The sequence below is a fragment of the Bos mutus genome, chromosome 26 (genome assembly GCF_027580195.1).
Source record: "Bos mutus isolate GX-2022 chromosome 26, NWIPB_WYAK_1.1, whole genome shotgun sequence".
Classification (NCBI taxonomy): Eukaryota; Metazoa; Chordata; class Mammalia; order Artiodactyla; family Bovidae; genus Bos; species Bos mutus.
Genome location: NC_091642.1, coordinates 35,120,506 through 35,147,654, shown reverse-complemented (window position 1 = coordinate 35,147,654; position 27,149 = coordinate 35,120,506). Strand labels below are relative to the sequence as shown.

General features: G+C 39.2%; 1 protein-coding gene across 2 annotated transcripts in view; it reads left to right on the top strand.

Annotated features, from left to right (window-relative positions):
* LOC102285833 (cytochrome P450 2C9) overlaps positions 1-26,746 on the top strand; it is a 53,784-nt gene extending 27,038 nt beyond the window's left edge. The window contains exons 5-9 of one of the 2 annotated variants that reach the window (XM_005899431.3): positions 834-1,010; positions 7,126-7,267; positions 11,649-11,836; positions 25,460-25,601; positions 26,565-26,746. In XM_005899431.3, coding sequence (XP_005899493.1) covers positions 834-1,010; positions 7,126-7,267; positions 11,649-11,836; positions 25,460-25,601; positions 26,565-26,746 — 831 coding nt within the window. The remainder of the gene's footprint in view (positions 1-833; positions 1,011-7,125; positions 7,268-11,648; positions 11,837-25,459; positions 25,602-26,564) is intronic. The other variant, XM_005899432.3, reaches the window with a different exon arrangement.
* Positions 26,747-27,149: the final 403 nt, after the last annotated feature.

Below are 27,149 nucleotides of genomic sequence, written 5' to 3'. Positions count from 1 at the left end.
ATTAAGTTGGCAGAAATATCTGTGTTTGGAAAGAAAAAGAATGTCTCCTTCAAGGGGGAGAGTACTGCCAGGGGACACTGACTAGGATAGGAGTGTTTGGTGCTTCAGCTGGCATCTTAACTGACAAGGTAATTGCTTTGGGGATGACAAAGGTGATTGGGGTTGTTTGGTGTAGGAACCACAAACCAACATCACAGGTGTTGTTGGTTTGTGGTTCCTATACCAAACCAACAACAATCTCATCACCTTTGCTGAGCTGACATGTTCTGCCCTCTACCTAAAAGACAATGATGTGACCTTGCAGAGGTCACTTAATTGCTCTGGGGACCAGTGACTTTATTGCATTGAGTTAAGTTTCATGGTTTTTAGTATTATTTCAGTCCTGAAATATGATCTTATGTTTGAGTCTATGAGAGAGCAGTAGAAACATCAGAGACCAGCCCTGAGCTGTATATCAGATTGTCCAAACTCTCTTAACCTCTGTTGTTTGTCATCTACAAAATATGAGTCATAGTATTTCATGCCATCCCATATTTCATGATAGAAGGGAAGAGTTGATATAAGAAAATGAGATAACTTTTATAACAGTGCTTTTATACTATACATATATGATTATAGGAAATGATTATCATATTTGATACCTGGTCAGAATGTTCTCCCTCATATATATCTATCAGTATAGCAAATTATGTACCTGTAAGATAAGAATTTCCCTCAATACAGTGACCATATTATATTAATACTTATAATACCATTTCTGACAAGGTTTTGGCATATGGTATAGAAGTATTATTAAAGTGATCTTCATTAATAAACAGTTGTTTCTCTCCTAGGTTTGCAATAATTTCCCCGCACTCTTTGATTATTTACCAGGAAGTCATAACAAAGTACTTAAAAATGTTGCTAATTTAAAAAGTTTTGTGTTGGAGAAAGCAATGGAACACAAAGCATCCCTGGATATTAACAACCCTCGGGACTATATTGATTGTTTCCTAATCAGAATGGAGCAGGTAAAATGTTAATGACAGTTCAGTTATCTGATCGATTGTGCATTCTGTGGTTCATTGACTAGTTCTGTATTTACCAGAGTTATTTTAATGGTCAGGGAGGCAATGCTGTCAAGCAGTTTAAATACATATTGTGTGCATGATAAGTAGAAAAATTGATCCCGCTCTTTGTGTAATAAGAATCTACCCAAAGAGAGACAGAATAACACCTCAGGTGAAATGTAAACAATTACAAACAAGTTGTTGTTTATTCACTAAGTTGTGTCCTATTATTTTGAGAAAATACAAAATATCATGCTGTAATATGAAGACGGTCATGGTAATTGCACACACTGTGTGATGGACTGGAAAAGAATGGCTTGAGGCAGCTGGCCTTCCTGTATGTCCAGCGGTTGTGAATATAATAATATATTCACATTGAAAGACAGGGGAGGGAATTTCAGATGGGTATATGCTGTATTCAGCAGTGCAGAGAAGTGTGATGGGAAAGAGTAGGTGGATGGAAGAGAGAAACCTTAATTGAGTGTAAAGTAAAATGGATTGACATAGATATGGAGTTGGAAGCTGGTGTCTGTGAGCACCATTTGTGGAAAAGACTGTTTTTTCCACATGAGTCATCCCTGTCAGAAATCAGTTGACTCAAAATGTGGAGGGTTATTTATGTAATCTCAACTCTATTTTGATAATCTCTGTCTTTATGTCAGTGTCACATCATCCGGTGGTCTTAATTACTAGCTTTGTAGTTAGTTTTGAAATTGAGACGTCCTTTAACTTTGTTGTTCTTTCTGAAGATTGTTTTGGCTTTTGTGGTCTCTTAAATTTCCATGTGGATATTAGAATAAACTTGTCAGTTTATACCAAGAAAGTGATTTTGCTAGGGGTCGCAAAATTTTAGTGAGCCTATGCCTCTAGACTGTTAACTTCATGTGTGTTCCTCAGTGTTTTTCTCCCTCCTTAGATGGGGCGGGAAAGTGAGAGTGGGCCACAGCTGGGAATTTCACTTCTCCCACAGCTAGAGCTAATTGGATGGGATATTTCTCTACCCTCAGGTCAGTTAGTATCTGATAAAACCCCAGCAGGTGAGGCTCGGGTTAACTAGCTTCTCTTGAGGACAGGCCTTCTTAAGACTTTATTTGTCTACTCAATCTTGCAATATCTTTTTTCTTCTTTCACATTCAACATATTTGTGTATTTGGGTCTTAAGTGACTTGTAGACAATGTAGATTTTTATTTCTAATAAAAATTAGAAATTTAGAATTCATATAATAAACATATAACATATTAGCTTTAGATGTACAACACAAAGATTCAATATATGCATGTATTGCAAAATGATCACCACGATAAGTCTAATTAACATCCATCTCAGATATAATTGCATTTTTTTCTTGTGATAAGAAGTTTTAAGATTTACCCTCCTAGCAACTTGTACATTTACAATAAGGTATTAACTACAGTTATCATGCTGTATAGTACATCCCCAGGACTTATTTATATTTTACAACTGGAAGTTTGTACTTTTTGACCACGTTCATTCATTCTGACCCCTTTTTGTCTCTGACAGCCATCAATGTGTTCTCTGCACTTATGAGTTCAGATTTTTATTTTATAGTCCACATATGTGTGTGTGCTCAGTCGCTCAGTTGTATCTGACTCTGCGACCCCATGGACTGTAGCCCACAAAGCTCCTCTGTCCATGGGATTCTCCAGGCAAGAATACTGAATAAGTTGCCATTTCCTACTCCAGAGGATCTTCCTGACCCAGGGATCGAACCCAGGTCTCTTGTGTCTCCTGCTTTGGTAGGCAGATTCTTTACCACTGCACCACTGGGAAAGCCCATAGTCCATATATAGGTGAGATAATATGATATTTTATTTTCTTTTCCTGATTTATTCCATTTAGCATAATGCCTTCAAGTCCCATCCATGCAATCATAAATGGCAGTATTTCCTTCCTTTTTATGGTTATATTATATTCCATTATAAATAGGATATTTATCTACATAGTTTATAATGATTAGATGTAGTGAATGATTTACTTCAGTATACTACTTTTTATTATAAAAAGTACAATACCAGAAACTTTCTGGTAAGTTTTAAAATTTTTAGTATTGTACTTTTAGCTCCTGAATTTCTATTGGTTCTTTATTACAATGCTGTTCTCATTATTGATATTCCCTAATTGTTCTTATACTTTTTTGATATTCTTAGTTCTTCATACATGGTTTCCTTCTTCTCTTTGCACATACCTAAGACATGTATCTTATAGTTTTTAATCCAGTAAGTCCAGTGTCTGGGTTTCCTCAACAGTGGTTTGTGTCAATCTTTTTTCAGCTGTTAATGGACCATACTTACATGTTTTATATAATATAATGTGGTAACTCTGGAAATAATATTTTACACTCTTCTAACAATTGTTATTTTTATTTGAAGACTGTATTAATTCCTTTGTGTAGTAACTTTTCCAGATTATTTTTGCCAAGACTATTTTCTTATCTTGTGTGGTCAATTGACTCTCTGTTCTGTTATCTCCATAGTCAGATAGTGACCTTACAGAGATTCTCTTAAATACCTGTGCTATGCTAAGTCACTTCAGTCGTGTCCGACTCTGTGCAACCCCATAGACGGCAGCCCACCAGGCTCCCCCGTCCCTGGGATTCTCCAGGCAAGAACACTGGAGCGGGTTGCCATTTCCTCCTCCAATGCATGAAAGTGAAAGTGAAGTCACTCAGTCGTGTCCGACCCTCAGCGACCCCATGGACTGCAGCCTTCCAGGCTCCTCCATCCATGGGATTTTCCAGGCAAGAGTACTGGAGTGGGGTGCCATTGCATAAATATAAATGGGAAAAGAAAGCATTCTCTTTGTGTTTTCAATGAAAGCCATGGATATTGAAACAATGGCTGCTTTCTGTGCCAGCCTCTTGGTGATCCAAACACACAATCCCAATGTAGAAGAATGTGGTCCAGTTTCCTGTTCTGAGATCCGCTGGCTGCACCACAAATACAGCCCACACTTTCTATAACTGTCTGCCTTGGAACTGGGTTATGAGGAATGTTAGTCAGCATGGGAGATGTCACATTTATCAGACACTGCACTTAAGCACATCAGCTGCAAGTGTCTAACTAGTTTTCAGAGTCCCAAAGTAGTTGCTCAGACACTTTGTGCATGGCCAGTTGTTGTTTCAGTGGAGGGATGGATTTTTGAAACTTCTTATCTGCCTTCTTTGTGACATTAATTCAGTAATGCTATCATAATAATACTGAGTGCTTTTGATCTATATCAAGGAAGGTTTTTATTTGTATACATGCTAACTTACTTCAGTACTATCTGTGGACTGCAGCCTGCCAGGCTCCCTCGTCCATGGGATACTCCAGGCAAGAATACTGGAGTGGGTTTCCACACCCTCCTCCAAGAGATCTTCCCAACTCAGGGATCAAACCTGTGTCTCTTCCATCTACCTGCACTGGCCAGTGGGTTCTTTACCACTAGCACCACCTGGGAAGCCCTTTATTTATAAGGCTTTCTTTAATCTTTCAACATTGTTTTATATAATTCCTTTCAGCAGTATTTTCTATAGCCTAATAATGATAGGCTATGTACACGTAACGGCTTTATCTTCAAATCCAATTCAAGAAATCAAAATACTAGTACTGTTTTATGAGTTCACTGCATTTCTTACTGACTTCAGAATAGTTTTGAATTGACAAGCTTATAGCTTGTGTAAAGTCAAAGGCGATGACTCTTTTTCTAAAAAGTATACTCATTCAGAGTGTTTGGTCTCCCTTGAGGGTGTTTATTACTTAATATTAGACATGGCACTGGACCACTGGAGGTTACAAATGCATCGTGAAATTAATACTGGCCTAAGGACAATGTTTTTGCATGTTAACAGTCCCTTCTACTCAGTACTTAGAACAGCCTGCTTTCTTTTACTTGTCAAGTGCTTTTTATGTTTGTTTGTTTTAAAATGCCTTTGGTAATTTGATAGGGATTACATTGAATCTGCAAGGAGATCCAACCAGTCCATTCTAAAGGAGATCAGTCCTGGGTGTTCTTTGGAAGGACTGATGCTAAAGCTGAAACTCCAATAGTTTGGCTACCTCATGCGAAGAGTTGACTCATTGGAAAAGACTCTGATGCTGGGAGGGATTGGGGCCAGGAGGAGAAGGGGACGACAGAGGATGAGATGGCTGGATGGCATTACCGACTAGATGGGCATGAGTTTGAGTGAACTCCGGGAGTTGGTGATGGACAGGGAGGCCTGGCGTGCTGCAATTCATGGGGTCGCAAAGAGTCAGACATGACTGAGTGACTGAACTGAACTGAACATTGAATTTGTAGATTGCCTTGGGTAGTACAGTCATTTTCACAATATTGATTCTTCTGATCCACAAACATGATATATCTCTCCATCTGTTTATGTCATCTTTGATTTTTTTGTTGGGATCTTATAGTTTTCTGAGTACATATCTTTTACCTCTTTAGGTAGGTTTATGCCTAGCTACTTTATTCTTTTTGGTGTGATGGCAAATGAGTCTGTTTCTTTGATTTCTCGTTCTGATCTTTCATTGTTAGTGTATAGGAATGAAAGAGATTTCTTTTCTATGTATTAATTTTGTATCCTGCAACTTTCCCAAATTCATCAATGAGCTCTAGTAGTTTTTTGGTAGCATCTTTAGGACTTTCTGTGTATAGTATCATGTATAATACCGTTGGTTGCAATGTGGTGGGTGTGTGCTCAGTCATGTTCAATCCATTGGTTATTTAATAACATATTGTTCAGCCTCCATGTGTTTGTGTTTTATACATTTTGTTTCTGTAATTGATATCTAATCTCATAGCCTTGTGGTTGGAAAAGTTTCTTGATATGATTTCAATTTTCTAAAATTTACTGAGTTTTGATTTGTGACCCAAGATGAGATCCTGGAGAATGTTCCATGTGTGCTTGACAAAAAAGTGTATTCTGGTGCCTTAGAATGGACTTCCCAATTAATATCTAGGACAGTAAATGTATCTAGTCTAATGGGTTATTTAAGGCTTGTGTTTCCTTCTTAATTTTCTGTCTGGACGACCTGTCCAGTGCTATAAGTTTAATTTGCCCACTATTATTTTGTTACTATAGATTTCCCCTTTAATGGCTGTTAGCATTTGCCTGATACACTGAGGTGCTCCTATGTTGGGTGCATATGTATTCATAATTGTTACATCTTCTTGGATTGATCCTTGATCATTATGTACTGTCCTTCCTTGTCTCTTGTAACAGTCTTTATTTAATTTATTTGTTTATCTTTATTTATTTAGCTGTGCCACGTCTTAGTTGTGGCATGCAGGATCTTCTAATTGTGGTATGTGAACACTTAGTTGCAGCATGTGAGATTTAGTTCCCAAACTAGGGATCAAACCTGGGCCCCCTGCATTGGGAGTGCAGAATCTTAGTCACTGGACCACCAGCAAAACCCCAGTCTTTATTTTAAAGTCTATTTTGTCCAATATGAGTATTGCTACTCCAGCTTTCTTTTGATTTCCATTTCTACGGAAATCACTTTCAATCTATCAAATACTTGTTTTGAGTAAGAAAGAGGAAGTGTACCAGTAGGTTTCTATTTATATCTTGCTGGCAAAAAATTAAGCTGCATAGCCTGAAAGTGAATGTGTTAGTCACTCGGCTGTGTCTGCCTCTTTGCAACATCACGGACTGTAGCCCACCAGGCTTCTCTCTGCCCATGGAATACTCCAAGCAAGAATACTGGAGTGGGTAGCCATTCCAATATCTGGGGGATGGAGAAGCTATTGCCTTCTCCAGGGGATCTTCCCTACCCAGGAATCAAACTTGAGTTTCCTGCATTGCAGGAAGATTCTTTACTATCTGAACCACTACCTAAATGCAGAAGAGGCTGATGAATGGAACTTTTAGGCAAATGAGGAATAAGGCAGGAGAAAATAACATTTAAGTCAACTGATCTATAGTATTTTGTTTTTCTATACAATGGTTTTTTTTCCCTGTAATTGCCAAGTAATTTGTATGTTGCCTTAACTCTAAAACACCATGAGCTATTTTGGATTAAGGGCAATTCTGATAAACTAGCTTGTCAAACAATTTTATCAAATCATTCCTAGGAAAAACAAAATCAACAATTGGAGTTTACTTTGGAAAACTTGACAACCACTGTATTTGATTTGTTTGGAGCTGGGACAGAGACAATGAGCACCACTCTGAGATATGGGCTCCTCCTGCTGCTGAAGCACCCAGAGGTCACAGGTATGGTACATGGTGAGCAGGGTGACTGCAGAAGAGATATTGAAAAGAGACTCGAAGTGTTTTCCATCTTCTTGCTCTTCGAGAATTATGTAAATCTCTGTTTGAGCAGCTTAATGTTTTCAGATTTAATGAAGGGATGGTATTGGGACATCTTTACATAATACAGGAGGATGACAGACAGGAGTGAAACACTGTGGAAAATAACAAAAGCAATAAAGCAGCATCTGGATTTCATAGGAGGTCATGTGTAGCTGGCACTCCCAGCATGAATTGGCCTGGGGCTGCATAATGTCTTTATTATGGAAAGGCCAATTTGTTACCACCTCATTCTGAAAATGCAATGTTCTAAAGCCAGGGCAGGGAAAATGGAAGCTCTCTTTGCTGCTGCTGCTAAGTCACTTCAGTCGTGTCCGACTCTGTGTGACCCCATGTGGCAGTCCACCAGGCTCCTCTGTCCCTGGGATTCTCCAGGCAAGAATACTGGAGTGGGTTGCCATTTCCTTCTCTGGATACTCTCCTTGCTGCTGCTAAGTCGCTTCAGTTGTATCCAACTCTGTGCGACCCCATAGACAGCAGCCCACCAGGCTCCACTGTCCCTGGGATTCTCCAGGCAAGAACACTGGAGTGGGTTGCCATTTCCTTCTCCAATGCATGAAAGTGAAAAGTGAAAGTGAAGTCGCTCAGTCGTGTCCGACTCTTCGAGACCCCATGGACTGCAGCCTTCCAGGCTCCTCCGTCCATGGGATTTTCCAGGCAAGAGTAGTGGAGTGGGGTGCCATTGCCTTCTCCAGGATACTCTCCTTACTGAAGCCTAAATGGAAATCCTAGAAATTTAGTGAGGTAGCCAGATATAACATCTACTTTCTTGGAAGTGATCTAAAAATTTAGATTCACAAGAAATTGTACTATTCAGGTTTAAGGTGCCTGTACTGGTATTTTATTAGTCCAGAAGTCTGGTTATAGAGAAACAGTGCTTGCCAAAATAAGAACTTTGGCAGTCTATAATTTTATCTTTTACGAAGAACATTGTATAAGACATTTACGTTTAAAGAGCTATGATTGTTCATAGCAATTTAGAAACAATGTCCTGTCATGTGTCAGGATGTCTCTACAATGACTATGAACTATTACAAATGAGAATTAGTCTTCTAAAGTTGGACAAGAAGAGGCCAGGAAACAGCAACAGATAGATCTTTAACAAATTTCTAAAACACAGAGGACATATTGAGGGGTGATAATGAAGTCAGTAGAGAAGATGAAGTTGTGTCCTAAATATCGGAAAAGGAAGATACTGCCCTGGTAGCTCAGTTGGTAAAGAACCCACCTGCAATGCAGGAGACCCCGGTTTGATTTCCAAGTCAGGAAGGTTCCCCTGGAGAAGGGATAGGCTGCCTAGTCCAGTATCCTTGGACTTCCCTGGTAGCTCAGGTGATAAAGAATCCATCTCCAATGCGGGAGGCCTGAGTTTGATCCCTGGGTTGGGAAGATCCCCTGGAGGAAGGCATGGCAACCCATTATAGTGTTCTTGCCTGGAAACCCCATTGACAGAGGAGCCCGGTGGGCTACAGTCCATGGGGTCGCAGAGAGTCGGACACAATTGTGTGACTAAGCACAGCACAGAGAAGATTAAGTTGTGTCCTAAATATCAGAAAAGGAAGATACATAATTAGGAAAAGTTATTTATATCCCTACCATACTGTAAGTTTCAGCATTTAGAAGTAGCAGGTGTCAAACAGAATAGGGGGAGACAAAGGCTGATAAAAGTAGCTCATCTAGCCACAGCTCTTTGACAACTCCTTAGTGGCTCAGAAGGTAAAGAATCTGACTGCAATGCAGGAGACCCAGGTTCAATCCCTGGGTCGGAAAGATCCCCTGGAGAAGGGAAAGGTAATCCACTCCAGTATTCTTCCCTGGAAAATTCCATGGACAGAGGAACCTGGAAGGCTCCAGTCCATGGGATCACAGAGTTGGACATAACTGAGACACTAACACTTTCACTTTATCAGATCACTGTGTTCCCCCAATAGAATGAGAGAGGTTTACTCTCTACAGAAGTGGTATCTAAGAGGCCCTACGCCCAGGACACTGGGCAGAGACAGGAGGAAATAGTGTGGCATGGAAGAAAGTTTAGGGAAGAATCCACATCTTGAATTCAGACTCAGCTCCGTTCTGCACCCTGCTTCCTGAAATTCAGCAGCAAGAGAAAAACTCCAGAGCATGAACACTCTGGAGAAAAGACCTCTAAATATTGCCATGTAGATAGATAATTCTCTTGATATGTCTAGCAGAGTGAATGAAATAAAAACATTCACCTCAAGACAGAGGGTCATGAAATTTCAGAACACCAGGATAAAAGAGAAAATTGCAAAAACTTTCAGAGAAATGTAGCAGGTCATAGATAAAGGATTAGAGTTCACAACAGCATCAGAATTCAAGAGCAACTATCAAACTGGGTATTGATTTTATAAAGGGTGTTTTCAGACCAGTGTGTTTGACAAAATTTTTACCCACTCTTTCCCTTTTCTCATCCAAATGCCTGAAGTCATGTCATAGGAAATCATGGCTCCAGAAATCTTGAGAACTCATGAAGGAAAATGAAAGTGTCAGGGCTATTGCTAGGTATCAGGCATAGAAAATATCTGCTTCAAAATGGATTAGATAGATAAAGCAGCTATGAAGGGAGAGACCAAACAATAGAGAAGTAATTGATGATCTGAGATTTCCTTATAAAAGGAAAATTATTATTTGGAGTTTGGAATATTTATCTCAGTATTTGGAAATAATTGTAGATCAAGATGCAGAAATTTATAAGATGAAATAGACATATTTAAGTCCAAGAAAATACAAAAAATGAAACATAATCATAGTTGTCTGATCAGGAAACTTTGTTTATGTAGTCAGAATGATGATAAAATGAAATTCTAACAGCCAAAAGTTGTGATCTAAATATATTGGGGGAAATGGAGTAACAGGAATTATGTGTGTTCTGTATGAAGTGGAGATGGAGCTATACTAATAAATTCTCATCTCCCACAGGACAATATTGTCTAGAAATAGGTATGTTAAAAATAGAAACAGTGAATTATTATTTAGAAATATAGCATCAATTTCAGAAGAAACTGCTAGAATACTCAGTGTAGTGGCTTATGGAAATTGGAAGATGAAAAGAGTATCATTGCAAATTGTACAAATACACAAAATGTATAATTTAACATTTCTACCTCTATATTATTTTGTTAAAAATTAACATCTGATTCCTATTTTTCTTTCAGCAAGGACTATAATGTCTTGAGGTTATGTTTTGTTTATATTTTGAAACAGTTCATCATTTGTTTTATCATATATGTTAATATAGAGATATGTATAGATGTATCTTAAGCCTAGTTTGTAGGAAATGTGCACACATCTATATTACAGTCATTTTCTCTCTATGTCTGGGTGTAGTTCTGGGCATTTAACTGATTTTTTTTTTTTTAATTTTTGTTTATTTATTCATTTAGTTTTGGCTCTGCTGGGTCTTTGTTGTTGCATGTGGACTTTCTCTAGTTTTAGCAACTGTGGGCTACTTTCTATTTGCTGCATTCAGGCTTATCATTGTAGTGGCTTCTCTTGTGGAGCACAGGCTCTAGGGCACACAGGCTTCAGTAGTTACAACACATAGGCTCAGTAATTGCAAGGCACGGGCTCAGTTGCCCCACAGTATATGGAATCTTCCCAGACCAGAGATTAAACATGTGCTCCCTGCACTGGCAGGCAGATTCTTTTCCACTGGACCACCAGGGGAGTCCTAACTGATGTTTATAATGATGTTGGAATACCTTCATAATGCCTCATGTATCCCTGAACTCAGTCCTAAATATTTATTGGAAGGACTGATGCTGAAGCAGAAACTCCAATACTTTGGCCACCTCATGCAAAGAGTTGACTCATTGGAAAAGACCTTGAGGGATGGTACCGGGAGGGAGGAGTGGGGAGGGTTCAGGATGGGGAACACATGTATACCTGTGGCGGATTCATGTTGATATATGGCAAAAACAATACAATATTGTAAAGTTAAAAAATAAAAATAAAATCAGCACCTGGAAAAAAAAACAAAAAACAAAACAAAAGGAAAAGACCCTGATGCTGGGAAAGTTTGAAGGCGGGAGGAGACGGAGATGACAAAGGGTGAGATGGTTGGATCGCATCACCAACTCAATGGACATGAGTTTGAACAAGCTCCGGGAGTTGGTAATGGACAGGGAAGTCTAGTGTACTGAGGTCCATGGGGCCGCAAAGAGTCGGACATGACTGAGCGACCGAACTGAACTGATCCCTGAATTGGTATGCAAATGTGATATGCATTTTTCTTTTTTGCATTAGTCATACTATCTCTTATCAGCTAAGGTCCAGGAAGAGATTGACCGTGTGATTGGAAGACACCGGAGCCCCTGCATGCAGGACAGAAGCCACATGCCCTACACGGATGCTGTGGTCCACGAGATCCAGAGATACATTGACCTGGTCCCTTCCAGTCTGCCCCATATGGTGACCCATGACATTGAACTCAGAAACTATATCATCCCCAAGGTTAGATTGGTTTCTCTTACAGTGACTTCAGTGGTCTTGACATTCCCATTTCATGGTATTGAAAGGTTATTGTTGAATCACACGAAGACACCGGGATTCTTGGCCCCCAGAGGAGAACTCAATCTGGGGCCAGAGACAAGGCTTGATGGCTCAGAGCTTTTGTGTAATAAAGTTTTATTAAAGTATAAAGGAGATAGAGAAAGCTTCTGACATAGGCATCAGAAGGGGGCAGAAAGAGTACCCACTTGCTAGTGTTAGCAATGAAGTTATATACTTGCCAATGAATCCAAAGAATGTCTGGAGGTTGTAAAGACCTCACCAGACCTACTCCCATAATTTACATTTTAAGATAACAGAATTAGCCAGAAGGTTTAATCCAGAGACTGTGCTCAGGCAGGACACATTATTGTTATATAATCCTTGTAAAGACCAGGTCTACTCCCATAATTTACATTTTAAGATAACAGAATTAGCCAGAAGGTTTAATCCAGAGATTGTCCTCAGGCAGGACACATTATTGTTATATAATCCTAAGGAATGTAGAGAAGGAAAAAAAAGTTTGTCCTTTCTTCCTCCTTGAGAATTCCAGACCCCTCTCTCCTTGGGGACCCCTAGACTCCTTATCAACCTGCCTAGGAAATGACTCTCTCAGTATGGGTGCAATCCTTAATGAACACAGATGAGAGAAGCACAAAAATCATATGTGTAGCAATTCAATGGTTTGTGTATTGTTTCCAGGTTAGTCTAGAAAGTTTATAACAGATTTTGACAGGTAGCAGTGTAAGTCTTCCAAATTTGTTCTGCTTTGTTAATATTGTTTTCCTGATCTTAGCTGTTTACTTTTCCAAACAATGTTAGTACTGGTTTGTCAATTTATCAAAGCTCCCTGCTGGGATTTTTATCAGTGTTATATTTGATCTATTTAGAAAGGTTTAACATCATGACTCATTTTATCTTTGTGTTAATAAATATGGTATATACTTCCAGTTTTGGGGGGTTTATAGTTCTCTCAAAATTTTTCAGTGTACTGATTGGCTTGCAAATCTTTTGTTGTTTTGTTTCCCCCCTAGGTGCTTAATATCATTCTTGCTTTTATAAACTTTTTAGTCTTTTCTATTTCTTTTATCTGGAATATGGGAATATAATCAGCTTTTATCATTTGATGATTTTAATGGTAAGAAACTTGATAATTTTAAAATCATTACTAATAATCTTTCTCTAAATTAATTGCAATTTCTATATACATTGCCCTGTAATCTGGGTTAATATCCGTGTTTCATCTTTGTTTCATTTCTGATCTATGGGAGAGTGGAGGTTAACCTCTCACTACTGAGCATGTTTTATGTACATTTTGGTAGATTTTAAAACTTAGATTAGGAAAATTTACCCTCTTTATTTTTTATGATTTATAGGTTATAATTGCTATACAATTTTTTCATATTGATTTCTACAACTATTGCTATGATTGTATGGCCCCAATTTCCCACTAAATATACATACTATAAATATACACACAGCTGAATTTGGTTTGCTACATTTTGTTCAGAACTTTGCTGTTTAGAGTAAAGAATTTTGGTCTATATTTCTTCCTCAAAATTTTCTTGTCAGATTTCTAATATTAAGATAATGTTGTCCTTATAAAGTGAGATGAGAAATGTTCCCTATGGTGGACATATTTTATAAGTTTTCCCCTCTTCTACTTGTGGTCACCTAGCTGTGCCTTTGAAGTGCCTAATAACTTTTTGTTGAGTATCAATTGTTATAAATGAGAAAATGCTGAGTTTCAGACGATGTTTATATTCTTCCACAAAAAGTTCATCCTTCTCCTAGTGGATATTTGGAATGATATAACACCTCCCTTTTAAATAAAATGTGGGCATTGATATAGACTAAAATTATTAATAACTTTAGATGTTAAGGCGGTGGAAGCATGAGTCTTAACCATTGGACCACCAGGGAGGTCCCCCCAGCCTGTATTTCAAATTTTCCCACTTTTACTGGAATATCCTTTATGGTCTTTTTTTCCCTTTTTAATTCAATATCCAGCCAAAGAACAAGCATGAAATCTGGCTATCTTCACTTTTTAGTCTTCCATTATGAGTTCTCTTTGCCCTCTTTGTTTTCTTTTAGTACATTTCACTTTGTGAAGTGTCCAGGCCAATACTCATGTAAAATATTCTTCAAGCTGGTTCTCTAGAAATTAGATTCCAGTTATGATTCGGCAAGAGAACTACATAGGTGCTTTGTGTTTCCCACTGAAATTCATTGGGAAGGTGGGAGGCCACATCATGTCATTTATCTCGTTATCAGTTATGCACTGTTGTTCACATAATAAAATAGTATCTGTCAGGTTTTTCCATGGCCTATATTCTGGCTTTTTTTTACACTTAATTAATAAAAATATATGGCATAGTACTAGAACTTGGTAAATTTCATGCTTATCATTCACCCTACATTTTTAGCATTAATAGGTAAATGTTGCCTAAGTCGGTGACCCTAAGCTGAATTGTTATAAAATGATTTTTCTATTTTTTCATCCTTTCTGTATGTTTCTTTTAATTTTATTTTTAATTAATTAATTTATTGATTTAACTTTACAATATTGTATTGGTTTTGCCATACATTGACTTGGATCTGCCATGAGTGTACATGTGTTTCCCATCCTGAACCCCCCCCCAACCTCCTTCCCCATCCCATCCCTCTGGGTCATCCCAGTTTGTTTGGGGCACCAGCCCCAAACACCTTGTATCATGCATGCATCAAACCTGGACTGACGATTCATTTCACATATGATATTTTACATGTTTCATTGCCATTCTCCCATATCATCCTGCCCTCACCCTCTCCCACAGAGTCCAAAAGACTGTTCAATACATCTGTGTCTCTTTTGCTATCTCACATACAGGGTTATTGTTACCTTCTTTCTAAATTCCACATTATGCATTAGTATACTATATTGGTGTTTTTCTTTCTGGCTTACTTCACTCTGTACAATAGACTCCAGTTTCATCCACCTCATTAGAACTGATTCAAATGTATTCTTTTTAATGGCTGAGTGATATTCCATTGTGTATATATACCACAGCTTTCTTATCCATTCATCTGTTGATGGATATCTAGCTTGCTTCCATGTCCTGGCTATTATAAACAGTCCTGTGATGGACATTGGGGTACATGTGTCTCTTTTGACTCTGGTTTCCTCAGTGTGTATGCCCAGCAGTGGGATTGCTGGGTCATAAGACAGTTCTATTTACAGTTTTTTAAGGAATCTCCACACTGTTCTCCATAGAGGCTGTACTAGTTTGTATTCCCACCAACAGTGTAAGAGGGTTCCCTTTTCTCCACACCTTCTCCAGCATTTATTGCTTGTAGACTTTTGGATCGCAGCCATTCTGACAGGCATGAAATGGTACCTCATTGTGGTTTCGATTTGCATTTCTCTGATAATGAGTGATGTTGAGCATCTTTTCATGTGTTTGTTAGCCATCTGTATGTCTTCTTTGGAGAAATGTGTTTAGTTCTTTGGCCCATTTTTTGATTGGGTTGTTTATTTTTCTGGAATTGAGCTGCAGGAGTTGCTTGTATATTTCTGAGATTAATTCTTTGTCAGTTGCTTCATTTGCTATTATTTTCTCCCATTCTGAAGGCTGTCTTTTCACCTTGCTTATAGTTTCCTTTGTTGTGCAGAAGCTTTTAATTTTAATTAGGTCCCATTTGTTTATTTTTGCTTTTATTTCCAATATTCTAGGAGGTGAGTCATAGAGAATCCTGCTGTGGTTTATATCGGAGAGTGTTTTGCCTATGTTTTCTTCTAGGAGTTTAACAGTTTCTGGTCTTATGTTTAGCTCTTTAATCCATTTTGAGTTTATTTTAGTGTATGGTGTTAGAAAGTGTTCTAGTTTCATTCTTTTACAAGTGGTTGACCAGTTTTCCCAGCACCACTTGTTAAAGAGACTGTCTTTTCTCCATTGTATATTCTTGGCTCCTTTGCCAAAGATAAGGTGTCCACAGGTGTGTGGATTTATCTCTGGGCTTTCTATTTTGTTCCATTGATCTATATTTCTGTCTTTGTGCCAGTACCATACTGTCTTGATGACTGTGGCTTTGTAGTAGAGCCTGAAGTCAGGTAGGTTGATTCCTCCAGTTCCATTCTTCTTTCTCAAGATTGCTTTGGCTATTCGAGGTTTTTTGTATTTCCATACAAATTGTGAAATTATTTGTTCTAGTTCTCTGAAAAATACCGTTGGTAGCTTGATAGGGATTGCACTGAATCTATAGATTGCTTTGGGTAATGTACTCATTTTCACTATATTGATACTTCCAATCCATGAACACAGTATATTTTTCCATTTATTTGTGTTCTCTTTGATTTCCTTCACCAGTGTTTTATAGTTTTCTATATATAGTTCTTTTGTTTCTCTAGGTCAATATATTCCTAAGTATTTTATTCTTTTCGTTGCAAAGGTGAATGGAATTGTTTCCTTAATTTCTCTTTCTTTTCTTTTTTTTTTTTTAATTTTATTTTATTTTTAAACTTTACAATATTGTATTAGTTTTGCCAAATATTGAAATGAATCCGCCACAGGTATACCTCGTTCCCCATCCTGACCCCTCCTCCCTCCTCCCTCCCTACCCTCCCTCTGGGTCGTCCCAGTGCACCAGCCCCAAGCATCCAGTACCGTGCATCGAACCTGGACCGGTGACTCGTTTCATACATGATATTATACATGTTTCAATGCTATTCTCCCAAATCTCCCCACCCTCTCCCTCTCCCACAGAGTCCATAAGACTGATCTATACATCAGTGTCTCTTTTGCAGTCTCGTACACAGGGTTATTGTTACCATCTTTCTAAATTCCATATATATGCGTTAGTATACTGTATTGGTGTTTTTCTTTCTGGCTTACTTCACTCTGTATAATAGGTTCCAGTTTCATCCATCTCATTAGAACTGATTCAAATGTATTCTTTTTAATGGCTGAGTAATACTCCATTGTGTATATGTACCACAGCTTTCTTATCCATTCATCTGCTGATGGGCATCTAGGTTGCTTCCATGTCCTGGCTATTATAAACAGTGCTGCGATGAACATTGGGGTACACGTGTCTCTTTCCCTTCTGGTTTCCTCAGTGTGTATGCCCAGCAGTGGGATTGCTGGATCATAAGGCAGTTCTATTTCCAGTTTTTAAGGAATCTCCACACTGTTCTCCATAGTGGCTGTACTAGTTTGCATTCCCACAGACAGTGTAAGAGAGAGTTCCCTTTTCTCCACACCCTCTCAGCATTTATTGCTTGTAGACTTTTGGATCATAGCCATTCTGACTGGTGTGAAATGGTATCTCATAGTGGTTTTGATTTGCATTTCTCTGATAATGAGTGATGTTGAGCATCTTTTCATGTGTTTGTTAGCCATCTGTATGTCTTCTTTGGAGAAATGTCTATTTAGTTCTTTGGCCCATTTTTGATTGGGTCATTTATTTTCTGGAGTTGAGCTGTAGGAGTTGCTTGTATATTTTTGAGATTAGTTGTTTGTCCGTTGCTCTCCCAGAATATTGGAAATAAAAGCAAAAATAAACTAATGGGACCTTTTTAAACCTAATTTCTCTTTCTGTTTTCTCGTTGTTAGTGTATATGAATGCAAGGGATGGCTGTGTGTTAATTTTATATCCTGCAACTTTACTATATTCATTGATTAGCTCTAGTAATTTTTTGGTGGAGTCTTTAGGGTTTTCTATGTAGAGGATCATGTCATCTGTATACAGTCAGAGTTTTACTTCTTCTTTTCCAATCTGGATTCCTTTCCATTTTCTGCTCTGATTGCTGTGGCCAAAACTTCCAAAACTATGTTGAATAGTAGTGGTGACAGTGGGCACCCTCGTCTTGTTCCTGACTTTAAGGGAAATGCTTTCAAATTTTCACCATTGAGGATAATGTTTGCTGTGGGTTTGTCATATATAGCTTTTATTATGTTGAGGTATGTTCCTTCTATACCTGATTTCTGCAGGTTTTTTTGTCGTAAACGGATGTTGAATTTTGTCAAAGGTTTTCTCTGCATCTATTGAGATAATCATATGGTTTTTATCTTTCAATTTGTTAATGTGGTGTATTACATTGATTGATTTGCAGATATTGTATAATCCTTGCATCCTTGTGATAAAGCCCACTTGGTCATGATGTATGATCTTTTTAATGTGTTATTGGATTCTGTTTGCTAGAATTTTGTTAAGGATTTTTGCTTCTATGTTCATCAGTGATATTGGCCTGTAGTTTTCTTTTTTTGTGACATCTTTGTCAGGTTTTGGTATTAGGGTGATGGTGGCCTCATAGAATGAGTTTGGAAGCTTACCTTCCTCTGCGATTTTCTGGTGGAGAAGGAAATGGCAACCCACTCCAGTACTCTTGCCTGGAGAATCCCATGGAGGGTGGAGCCTGGTAGACTATAGTCCATGGGGCCGCAAAGAGTCGGACACGACTTCTGGAATTTTCTGGAAGAGTTTGAGTAGGATAGGTGTTAGTTCTTCTCTAAATTTTTGGTAGAATTCAGCTGTGAAGCCGTCTGTTCTGGGCTTTTGTTTGTTGGAAGATTTCTGATTACAGTTTCAATTTCCGTGCTTGTGATGGGTCTGTTAAGATTTTCTATTTCTTCCTGGTTTAATTTTGGAAAGTTGTAATTCTCTAAGAATTTGTCCATATTTTCCAAGTTGTCCACTTTATTTACATATCAGATCAGATCAGTCACTCAGTCGTGTCCTACTCTTTGCAACCCCATGAATCACAGCACGTCAGGCCTCCCTGTCCATCACCAACTCCCAGAGTTCACTCAGACTCACGTCCATCGAGTCAGTGATGCCATCCAGCCATCTCATTGTCTGTCGTCCCCTTCTCCTCCTGCCCCCAATCCCTCCCAGCATCAGAGTCTTTTCCAATGAGTCAACTCTTCGCATGGGGTGGCCAAAGTACTGGAGTTTCAGCTTTAGCATCATTCCTTCCAAAGAAATCCCAGGGCTGATCTTCTTCAGAATGGACTGGTTGGATCTCCTTGCAGTCCAAGGGACTCTCAAGAGTCTTCTCCAACACCACAGTCCAAAAGCATCAATTCTTTGATGCTCAGCCTTCTTCACAGTCCAACTCTCACATCCATACATGACCACAGGAAAAACCATAGCCTTGACTAGATGAACCTTTGTTGGCAAAGTAATGTCTCTGCTTTTGAATATGCTATCTAGGTTGGTCATAACTTTCCTTCCAAGGAGTAAGCGTCTTTTAATTTCATGGCTGCAGTCACCATCTGTAGTGATTTTGGAGCCCCCCAAAATAAAGTCTGACACTGTTTCCACTGTTTCCCCATCTATTTCCCATGAAGTGGTGGGACCGGATGCCATGATCTTTGTTTTCTGAATGTCGAGCTTTAAGCCAACTTTTTCACGCTCCACTTTCACTTTCATCAAGAGGCTTTTTAGTTATTCACTTTCTGCCATAAGGGTGGTGTCATCTGCATATCTGAGGTTATTGATATTTCTCCCGGCAATCTTGAGTCCAGCTTGTGTTTCTTCCAGTCCAGTGTTTCTCTTGATGTACTCTGCATAGAAGTTAAATAAGCAGGGTGACAATATAAAGCCTTGACAAACTCCTTTTCCTATTTGGAACCAGTCTGTTGTTCCATGTCCAGTCCTAACTGTTGCTTCCTGACCTGCGTACAAATTTCTCAAGAGGCAGATCAGGTGGTCTGGTATTCCCATCTCTTTCAGAATTTTCCACCGTTTATTGTGATCCACAGAGTCAAAGGCTTTGACATAGTCAATAAAGCAGAAATTGATGTTTTTCTGGAACTCTCTTGCTTTTTCGATGATCCAGCGGATGTTGGCAATTTGATCTCTGGTTCCTCTGCCTTTTCCAAATCCAGCTTGAACATCAGGAAGTTCACGGTTCACATATTGCTGAAGCCTGGCTTGGAGAATTTTGAGCATTACTTTACTAGCTTGTGAGATGATAATAGTCTCTTATGATCGTTTGTATTTCTGTGTTGTCTGTTATGATCTTTCCATTTTCATTTCTAATTTTGTTGATTTGATTTTTCTCCCTTTGATGATGATTTTTCTCCCTTTCTTGATGAGTCTGGTTAATGGTTTGTCAATTTTATTTATCTTCTCAAAGAACCATCTTTTGGTTTTGTTGATTTTAGCTATAGTCTCTTTTGTTTCTTTTGCATTTATTTCTCCCCTAATTTTTAAGATTTCTTTCCTTCTACTAACGCTGGGGTTCATAATTTCTTCATTTTCAAGTTGCTTTAGGTGTAGAGTTAGGTTATTTATTTGACTTTTTTCTTGTTTCTTGAGGTATGCCTGTATTGCTATGAACCTTCCCCTTAGCACTGCTTTTACACTGTCCCATACGTTTGGAGTTGTTGTGTTTTCATTTTCATTCATTTCTATGCATATTTTGATTTCTTTTTTAATTTATTCTGTGATTTTTTTGGTTATTCAGCAGCATGTTTTTCAGCCTCCGTATGTTTTGATTTTTAATAGTTTTTCTCCTGTAATTAAGATCTAATCTTACTGCATTGTGGCCAGAAAAGGTGCTTAGAATGATTTCAATTTTTTTGAATTTACCAAGGCTAGATTTATGGCCCAGGATGTGATCTATCCTGGAGAAGCTTCCGTGTGTGCTTGAGAAAAAGGTGAAATTCATTGTTTTGGGGTAAAATGTCCTATACATATCAATTAGGTCTAACTGGTCTATTTTGTCATTTAAAGTTTGTGTTTCCTTGTTAATTTTGTTTAGTTGATCTATCCATAGGTGTGAGTGGGGTATTAAAGTCTCCCACTGTTATTGTATTATTGTTAATTCTCCCTTTCATACTTGTTAGCATTTGTCTTACATATTGTGGTGCTCCTATGTTGGGTGCATATATATTTATCATGGTTATATCTTCTTTGATCATTATGTAGTGTCCTTCTTTGTCTCTTTTCACATCCTTTGTTTTAGTCTATTTTATCTGATATGAGTATTGCTACTCCTGCTTTCTTTTGGTCCCTATTTGCATGGAAAATCTTTTTCCAGCCCTTCACTTTCAGTCTGTATGTGTCCCTTGTTTCTAGGTTTGTCTCTTGTAGACAACACATATAGGGGTCCTGTTTTTGTATCCATTCAGCCAGTCTTTGTCTTTTGGTTGGGGCATTCAACCCACTTACATTTAAGGTAATTCTTGATAAGTATGATCCCATTGCCATTTACTTTATTGTTTTGGGTTCCAGTTTATACACCCTGTCTGTGTTTCCTGTCTAGAGAAGATCCTTTAGCATTTGTTGGAGAGCTGGTTTGGTGGTGCTGAATTCTCTCAGCTTTTGCTTGTCTGTAAAGCTTTTGATTTCTGCTTCATATTTGAATGAGATCCTTGCTGGGTACAGAAATCTGGGCTGTAGGTTATTTTCTTTCATCACTTTAAGTATGCCCTGCCATTCCCTTCTGGCCTGAAGTGTTTTTATTGAAAGATCAGCTGTTATCCTTATGGGAATCCTCTTGTGTGTTATTTGTTTTTTTCCCTTGCTGCTTTTAATATTTTTTCTTCGTGTTTTATCTTTGTTAATTTGATTAATATGTGTCTTGGGTTGTTTCATCTTGGGTTTATCCTGTTTGGGAATCTCTGGGTTTCCTGGACTTGGGTGATTATTTCCTTCCCCCATTTTTGGGAAGTTTTCAATCTCTGGGTTTCCTGGACTTGGGTGATTATTTCCTTCCCCTATTTTTGGAAAGTTTTCAACTATTATCTCTTCAAGTATTTTCTCATGGTCTTTCTTTTTGTCTTCTTCTTCTGGGACTCCTATGATTTGAATGTTGGGGTGTTTAACATTGTCCCAGAGGTCTCTGAGGTTGTCCTCATTTCTTTTAATTCTTTTTTCCTCTATGTTTCATTTATTTCTACCATTCTATCTACTACCTCACTTATCCTATCTTCTGCCTCCCTTATTCTACTTTTGTTTCCCTCCAGAGTGTTTTTTATCTCATTTATTGCATTATTCAGTATATATTAACTCTTTTTTATTTCTTCTAGGTCCTTGTTAAACCTTTCTTGCATCTTCTTGATCCTTGTCTCCAGTCTATTTATCTATATCTCCAATTTGTTTTCAAGATTTTGGATCATTTTCACTATCATTATTTGGAATTCTTTATCAGGTAGATTCCCTATCTCTTTCTCTTTTGTTTAGTTTGCTGGGCATTTATCCTGTTCCTTTACCTGCTGGGTACTTTTCTGCCTTTTCATCTTGTTTATATTGCTGCATTTGGGGTGGTGTTTCTGTATTCTGCCGTTTGGTGGTTCCTGTTTATTGTGGAGGTTCCTCACTGTTGGTGGGGTTGGATGGGTGGCTTGTCAAGGTTTCTGGTTAAGGAAGCTTGTGTCAGTGTACTGGTGGGCGGAGCTGGATTTTTTCTTTCTGGAGTGCAATGAAGTGTTCAGTAAAGTTTTGAGATGTCAATGGGCTTGGTGTGACTTTGGTCAGCCTGTATATTGCGGCTCAGAGTTATGTTCCTATGTTTCTGGAGAATTTGAGTGTTATGTCTTGCTCTGGAGCTTGTCGGCCCTTGGGTGGTGCTTGGTTTCAGTGTAGGTATGGAAGCATTTGATGAGCTCCTATCGATTAATGTTCCCTGGGTTCAGGAGTTCTCTGGTGTTCTCAGGATTTGGCCTTAAGCCTCCTGCCTCTGGTTTTCAGTCTTATTCTTACAGTAGCCTCAAGACTTCACCTTCTATACAGCACCAGTGATAAAACATTGATGTAAATGATGAAAAGTTTCTCCACAGTGATGGACACCTGGAGAGGTACACAGAGTTACGTGGACAAGAGAAGAGGGAGGAGGGAGATAGACGTGACCAGGAGGAGAAGAGGGGGAATCAAAAGGGAAGAGAGCAAGCTAGCCAGTAATCACTTCCCTATGTGCTCTCCACAGTCTGGATCCCTCAGAGATGTTCATGGAGTTGCACATAGAAGAGAAGAGGGAGGAAGGAGACAGAGGTGACTAGGAGGATAAAAGGGGGAATCAAAAGGAGAGCAACAGATCCAGCCAGTAATCAGTTCCCTGAGTGTTCTCCACAGCCCAGAACACACAAAGAGATTCACTGATTTGGGTAGAGAAGAAAAGGGGAAGGGGTGAAATAGAGGCGACCTGTTGGAGAAAAAGGAGAGTAAAAAGGGGGAGAGAGCAATCAAGCCAGTGATCTCACTCCCAAGTAAAAATGGGTCCTGTAGATTGGGTTCTTAAAGGTACAAAGTTGATAACAAATATCAATAAGCAAAGATTAAAAATCTTAAATAAAGGTTAGATTCTCAAAAATACAATATTAAAAAACAAAAACAAAAACCCCCAAAAAACAAAAAACAAACAAAAAAACACAAAGTCACAGAAATTATAAAATATATGTATATATGAAGTTTGCTTTAAAAATAGAGTCTTTCTTTTTTTTTTTTGCAAGGTAATAGTAGGTTATAGAAATGAAAATTAAAGGAGTAATGGGGACTTAAAAATAACCAAAAAATAAAATAAAATAAAAAATTTTTAATTAAAAATAATAATAGTAAAAATATATCTAAGACTTTCTCTGGAGCCATTGCAGACAGTGTGGGGTTAGTTCATTTTCAGATAGTTCCTTGGTCTGGCTTGTACTTCTTGCAGTCTATAGGCCCCTTCCTATGTAATCGGTGCTAACTACAGTTTTAATCTATTGCACCTGAACCAAAGCGGTTCCCTCTGTTTATTTTAGCTTCCTCTGTTTACTGATCTCTTCAGTGTCTAATTTCTGCCCTGACACAAGGGGCGCGGTGGTGGTCACTTTTTTTTAGGCTCACTTGTTCAGTCGTGCTTTGAGGAGGGAGGAACACTGCAAACAAATATCACTGGTGTGTGTTCACAGTGATTCAGCCACAGTGAATCACAGCGTGTGTGCTTTCCCAGTCTACACTGCTCAGACTCCATGTTGCTCTGCTGGGAACTGTCTGATGTGGGCCCTGGTTTGCATGCACGTCCCACGTCTAAGCCGCTCAGGTTCATGTTCTTGGGTACTCCACAAAGGCGGACTTTGTTGGGCCTGCATTTTGCACCCATCCCAGGTCCGAGCAACTCAGGTGGCCAGGTCCTTGACACGCGTAGTCACCCTCAGTTGAAGGTTGCGACTTATCTCCTCCCCCGTCCCAGCCACTTGGTTTTCTGGGTGTACAACAGGCGCACCTTCTCAGGTGTGCCGTGTGTCTCTTCTGGGAAGCTGATCTCTGGCTGCCACCCTGCCAGTGGATGTCGACCGTCCAGAATCCCAGAAAGTCTTGGTTATCAAGGAAGTCTGCTTGCAGTTTGGTGTAGGATGCCTCCTTGGGGCCACGATTGCCCCCTTCCAGCTCTGGCTGCCCTCACCTGCCTGTCTCTGACAGGGGATAGACTGGGTCCACAGCCAGCTAGCTCTGCTCAGTCCTTTGTTCTGTAAGCATGCCTGGCGGTGGTTAGGGCTTTTCCCAGGATCACAGGATAGCTATTCCACAGTCTGGGTTGCTATCTCAAGCTAGTTTCCTCAGATTGCCCTCAGGGGATTCAGGCCAGGTCCTTATCTTAAGCAGTGCAGCCTGCTCCTCCCTGTTCCTCCCCCGCTTGCTAGTGGGGGATGCGAGCCTCTGGGCTGTTGCACAGCTGGAAGTTGCTGTTATGCAGGTAATCTGTGAGTTTTAATTATTTATTTATTTTTCCTCCTGATTATTTTGCCCTCTGAGATTCCAAGGCTCGCCACAGACCCGCCCGGAGAGAGTGTTTCCTGGTGTTTGGAAACTTCTCTTTTTTTAAGACTCCCTTCCCAGGATGGATCTCAGTCCCTACATCTTTTGTCTCTCTTTTTACCTTTTATATTTTGTCCTACCTCCTTTCAAAGACAATGGGCTGCTTTTCTGGGTGCCTGATATCCTCTGCCAGCATTCAGAAGTTGTTCTGTGGAATTTGCTCAGGGCTCAAGTGTTCTTTCGATGAATTTGTGGGGGAGAAAGTGGTCTCCCCGTCCTATTCCTCTGCCATCTTAGGACCGCCCCCCCCCCCCGCCCCCGCCCTTTCTATATGTTTTTAAGCTAGCATCCATCTCTAATGAACCCTGCCATATACTTTAAGACAAACAATCCACATGGCAATGATAAATACTAGCAGTTGTTATTATACTTATTGTTATTATCACAGAATTTATTATTAATTAGATGAGAAATCTGTTTATAAAAGCCTTATGAACTTATAATCCAGACATCCCAAACTCTAAGAGTCTCCCCGTTTTAAACCATAATCCACATATTAGATGAGTGAAAACTAAAGTAGTGAAATAAGGCAGCTGATGGGGACAGACAACAGTATGATAAGCAGAATGGATTCAGAAGGTCTAACACACTAGGATCCATGAACTCACCACTTCAAATACCACTGTCACTTGCCTTAAGCTTATTCCTTATTTATTACTTCTTTGTCTGGCTCAAAATGCCATTGTCTTTCTTTGGACCTAGAATTCCTCACCTGTAGGTCATAATATTGGAATGAATAATTTATAACATTTCTTCCAGTTCCATGACTTCTTTATAATTCAGTTTATCTTCATCTTTTCTTCCCAGGGCACAGGTGTATTAGTATCACTGACTTCTGTGCTGTATGATGACAAAGTATTTCCTAACCCAGAAATGTTTGACCCTGGCCACTTCCTGGATGAGAGTGGTAACTTTAAAAAGAGTGACCACTTCATGCCTTTCTCAGCAGGTAACAAAATTTTTTCCTTCGTTACTTCAAAGGACAAGATGCTTTGGGGGCGGGGGGGGGGGGATCAGTTGGAACTTCTTATAAAATTCCCACTCAGGGGCTGGTTGGACTGCTCTTTTCCTATACTCAGGTGTAGGAATTGCAATGCCCCCACACTTTCCCTTCTCATAATATATGCTCTTTATTGCTCTAAGTTACCAAAGCTTTGAAAGATGACCCAATTCTTTCAAATTCAGAAATAAAATTTGAGCTAGGTGCTGAAAATATAAGAGAAGTGTACCTTATCCATAAGGAACCATGTGTTGTAAAACTTGAAACTTCAAGATGTGTTGAAGATTGATGAAGATGTAGTTAGAGCAGAGAACAGAGGCTGTGAGGAGTAGAAATAAAGATGATAGGGACATCAGACTAAGAACATAAACTACAACTATACTGTGTGTTTCCAGGAGAAGAAAAAGGTTGATGAAAACATGAAATATCAAATTGCATGAGAATTGTTAATGAAGTACATGGCATAGTGCCAAAGCTCACTAAAAATTTGTGTAAATAAGGGTAGCCATTCTGCTCTGCTAAGTCACGTCAGTCGCGTCCAACTCTGTGCGACCCCATAGATGGCAGCCCACCAGGCTCCCCTGTCCCCGGGATTCTCCAGGCAAGAACACTGGAGTGGGTTGCCATTTCCTTCTCCAATGCCAGGGTAGCCATTAAGATACGAAATTATGTGGACAGCATGTGTATCCATTCTATGTCTGCCTATCTAACTGTTGTGGCTTACATTTATCCATTCAACCATTCATCAATTGTTACTTTCTAACCACTGATAAGTAACACATTGGCCAGTTCCTCATGAAACTCCCCCACAGCTGTGAGAGGTTGGAATACCAGATGTGCATGCCAACTCTTTCTAACAACCAGAAACACAGTGTTCTAGGAGTATGTACTCTCTGTGTTTGTTATTTTCAGGAAAACGGATTTGTGCAGGAGAGAGCCTGGCCCGCATGGAGGTGTTTTTATTCCTGACAGCGATTTTACAAAAATTTACTTTGAAATCTGTGGTTGACCCAAAGGACATCGACACCACCCCAATTGCCAATGGGTTCACTTCTGTGCCACCTCCTTACAAGCTCTGCTTCATTCCTCTGTAAGGACTTGTCTCCTATGACGTTGTCTTCAACTCCTTCTCATCTGAGGCATTGGTCACCTCCTTTCCTCTTCATTCTTCTGCCTAGGAATGCCTTCTCAATCTCTCTTCTTGTTATGGTGCAGTTTCACTGCAGAAATGTATCCGCTATTCTCCATGTCCTGTAACATTTGTATTGGCCATCACATATGCTAATGCTTTATCTATATAACATTTGTATTGGCCGTCACATATGCTAATGCTTTATCTATTACCGAGTAGCACTATGCAGTCAATACAAAATAGAACAAGATGATTAGTGTATGGCAATGGAGAGTTATTATTCTATGCATGTTCCTAATTAAAAGCATAATTTGATGAGCCAGTTCTCAGAGTTTCCTTATGGTGTGCCTAATACACGTGAGAAA